At 37.0% G+C, this 2,756-nt stretch overlaps 1 protein-coding gene across 1 annotated transcript; it reads right to left on the bottom strand.

The window, feature by feature from the left end:
• Window positions 1-2,300, bottom strand: LOC112789078 (uncharacterized). Its single transcript, XM_025830829.3, has 2 exons — window positions 840-2,300; window positions 1-526 (listed from the first exon to the last, which is right to left on the bottom strand). The coding sequence occupies exons 1-2, from the start codon at window positions 2,038-2,040 to the stop codon at window positions 492-494; spliced, it is 1,236 nt and encodes a 411-aa protein (XP_025686614.2). The 5' UTR covers window positions 2,041-2,300; the 3' UTR covers window positions 1-491.
• Window positions 2,301-2,756: the final 456 nt, after the last annotated feature.

Genomic DNA, 2,756 nt, shown 5'->3' with positions numbered 1-2,756 from the left:
TGCATTTTATTCTTGTATCAAATTGTGTCTCAATCATGTTTACAAAATTCTGAATTAAAATTCCAGTTTCACTCTTGGTTTTCATGAAGAACAACCAAGTGAACCTACTTTTATCTTCAACTACTGTCAAAAAATATCTATGACCTGACAAAGTTGCTGTACCTATAGGTCCCCATATATCCATGTGCACTATGTCAAACAATTTTTCTGATTTTGTAAGTCTTATTGGAAATGGTAATCTTTTTTGTTTAGCATAGTGACACGGATCACAAGGTTTATTGCAATTTGTGTTTTTCAGGAACTCATAGTCCCTTTTCATTACATTTATTCTCTCATTTGGCAGGTGCCCAAGTCTGAGATGCCACAGAGTGCTTTCAGCAGTTTGTGAGGGTTGTGAGATGTGTGTTGTGAGTGCAGATGCATGCGCAATGTTGTTATGTGTAGCTGGAACAGGAATTAGACTTTTAAATGCATAGAGTCCCATTCTTTGTTCAGCTACACCAATAATCTTCGTGGTAGCTTTGTCCTGAATTTCACAATTATCCTCATCAAAAACCAATTTGCATTTTAAATCTTTAGTCAACTTTGACACAGCAATCAGATTAAACTTAAAGTTTGGTATGAAAACACATGGTTCAAGAAAAACTGGTCTGAAAACATCACCTTTCCTGCTAATTTGGCTATGGTGTGTGAATCATCTGGCATATTTATCAAAACAGGTTTAATTTCTTCAAGAGTTTGAAAGGACTTAGTTGAAAAAGCAACATGATTAGTAGCCCCTGAGTCAATTACCCAGGAACCTGGAGAAAATACTGAAAGAGACATGATGTATGAAATACCTTCATTGGATGGAAGAGTTGTGGTATAGATCTGGTTAATGCTATGCCTTGGTTGTGCATCCTGTTGGTTCAAACAGACACTTGGTGCTTCTCTTTGTTCTGAATTAAAATCAAACTTCGAATTTGCTTCACTATCCTTTTGGATTTCATTGCTGATTTCATCACTGTTCTCATCAGCTATCACATTATTGATTGCATTCCCACTGCCTCCATTTTTCAAGTGTGGGGGAAATCCATGTTTCCTATAACAAACATCCACCAAATGACCATTCTTGCCACAAAAAGTGCAGTACCTTGAGTTTCTTCCACCTCTTCCAGAATTTCCTCTTCCAATTCCTGATCTGCCTCTGCCTCTTCCTCTAAAACCTCCAGAATTTGCCATTAAAATTCTGTCTTCTACCATCTCACCCGCGTTCAGTTGCCTTTCTTGTTGCAGCAACAAAGAAAATGCTTCATCTATACCTGGCAGTGGCTTTGTCATCATGAGCTGTGGTCTCGCAGTGGAGAATTGTTCATTCAGCCCCCTTAGGAGCCTCACGACACAAGAATCCTCTTTGTATCCTCTAACCACGCTGTATTCACAATTGCATCTTCCTCTACAGTGAGAGCACTGAGGGATTGGGCGATAGTTATCCAATTCTTCCCAAATTCTTTTCAATTTCGTGTAGTATCCCGTGATCGAGAGATCACCTTGCTTCACAGCGAATAACTCTTCTTCTAGCTCAGCAATTCTGAAGATATCACCTTGTTGATACCTGTGTTGTAGCTCCTTCCAAAGCTCCATGGCTGAATCGATCCATAGCACACTTTGAGCAATTTCTGAACTCAAAGATAGGCTTATCCATGAAATCACATAGGTATTGCACCTTTCCCACGCTTCAAACAAATAATCACTACTTTCTGGTTTCTCAATTGAGCCATCTATGAATTTTACTTTGTTCTTCGATCTCAACGCACGCCACATCGCTCTTTCCCAAAGATGATAGTTGTTCGTTCCAAGAATTGTAGAGATTAATGGTGTACCTGGACTTTCTCCAGGATGAAGGAAATACGGACTTGTAGGATCCAGAGATGGATTCATCGCTGTTCTGTTATGACTTTGCAAGATATTGATCTGATTCACCAGATTCGCGAGCGTTTGAACGTCAATCGGCGAAAATGACGATGCTGAGTTGCCTGAGGATGCTGAGTCGCGATCCATGGTTTGAATCTTCAAGGATTCTGGTTCTGCTCAATGCTCCTTCCAATTTTCGCTGTTGATTCCTTCTTTCTCCCTTCCACGCTCACCGCACCATGTGGAAATGTTAGTTCAGAGAGAGGGAAGGTTCAAGAACAAAGAGAGTTTACAGAGGAAGCCCTAGATCAAAAGCAAGTTACTTCTGACTGAGGCAAGAAAAATGAGACTTACAAGAGCAAAAATTCAAAACTCTAATTACTCCATCTACTATATATACTTCCTTAACTAAATTTGCTAACTAACCGTTCACCACTATTAACAGCTGTATAACAAACCTTTCCAAAACTGCAAAGTGTGTAACTAACTTGCTAATTAATCTGACTCCTCATGTGATAAATATTATAAAAATTATTTATGAAGTTAATATAAAAAAATAATTATTTTTATCGATGTTAAAATATATAATTAAATATGCATATAAAACTATTTTATACTAATAGTACCTTAAAATAAAATTCAAAAATAAAGTAAATAACTATAAAATAGAATAGTTGGAGGCTATCCAAAAGCTAAAAATAATTTTGAGTCATAGTTCATACTAAATATATATTTCACTTAATTCATTTGTAATTGATAAGAAAATTGAGTTCTGAATGAAATTAATATAGATTAATATTATATAGAGCATGGGAGAATTGAAAAGGAAGAAGCACTTTCCATTGCATATGCATGGGGCGTTG

This window comes from Arachis hypogaea, chromosome 3 (genome assembly GCF_003086295.3).
Source record: "Arachis hypogaea cultivar Tifrunner chromosome 3, arahy.Tifrunner.gnm2.J5K5, whole genome shotgun sequence".
NCBI classification, from domain to species: domain Eukaryota; kingdom Viridiplantae; phylum Streptophyta; class Magnoliopsida; order Fabales; family Fabaceae; genus Arachis; species Arachis hypogaea.
The sequence above is the reverse complement of the archived record's forward strand: the minus strand, read 5'-3'. Positions and strand labels throughout refer to the sequence as shown.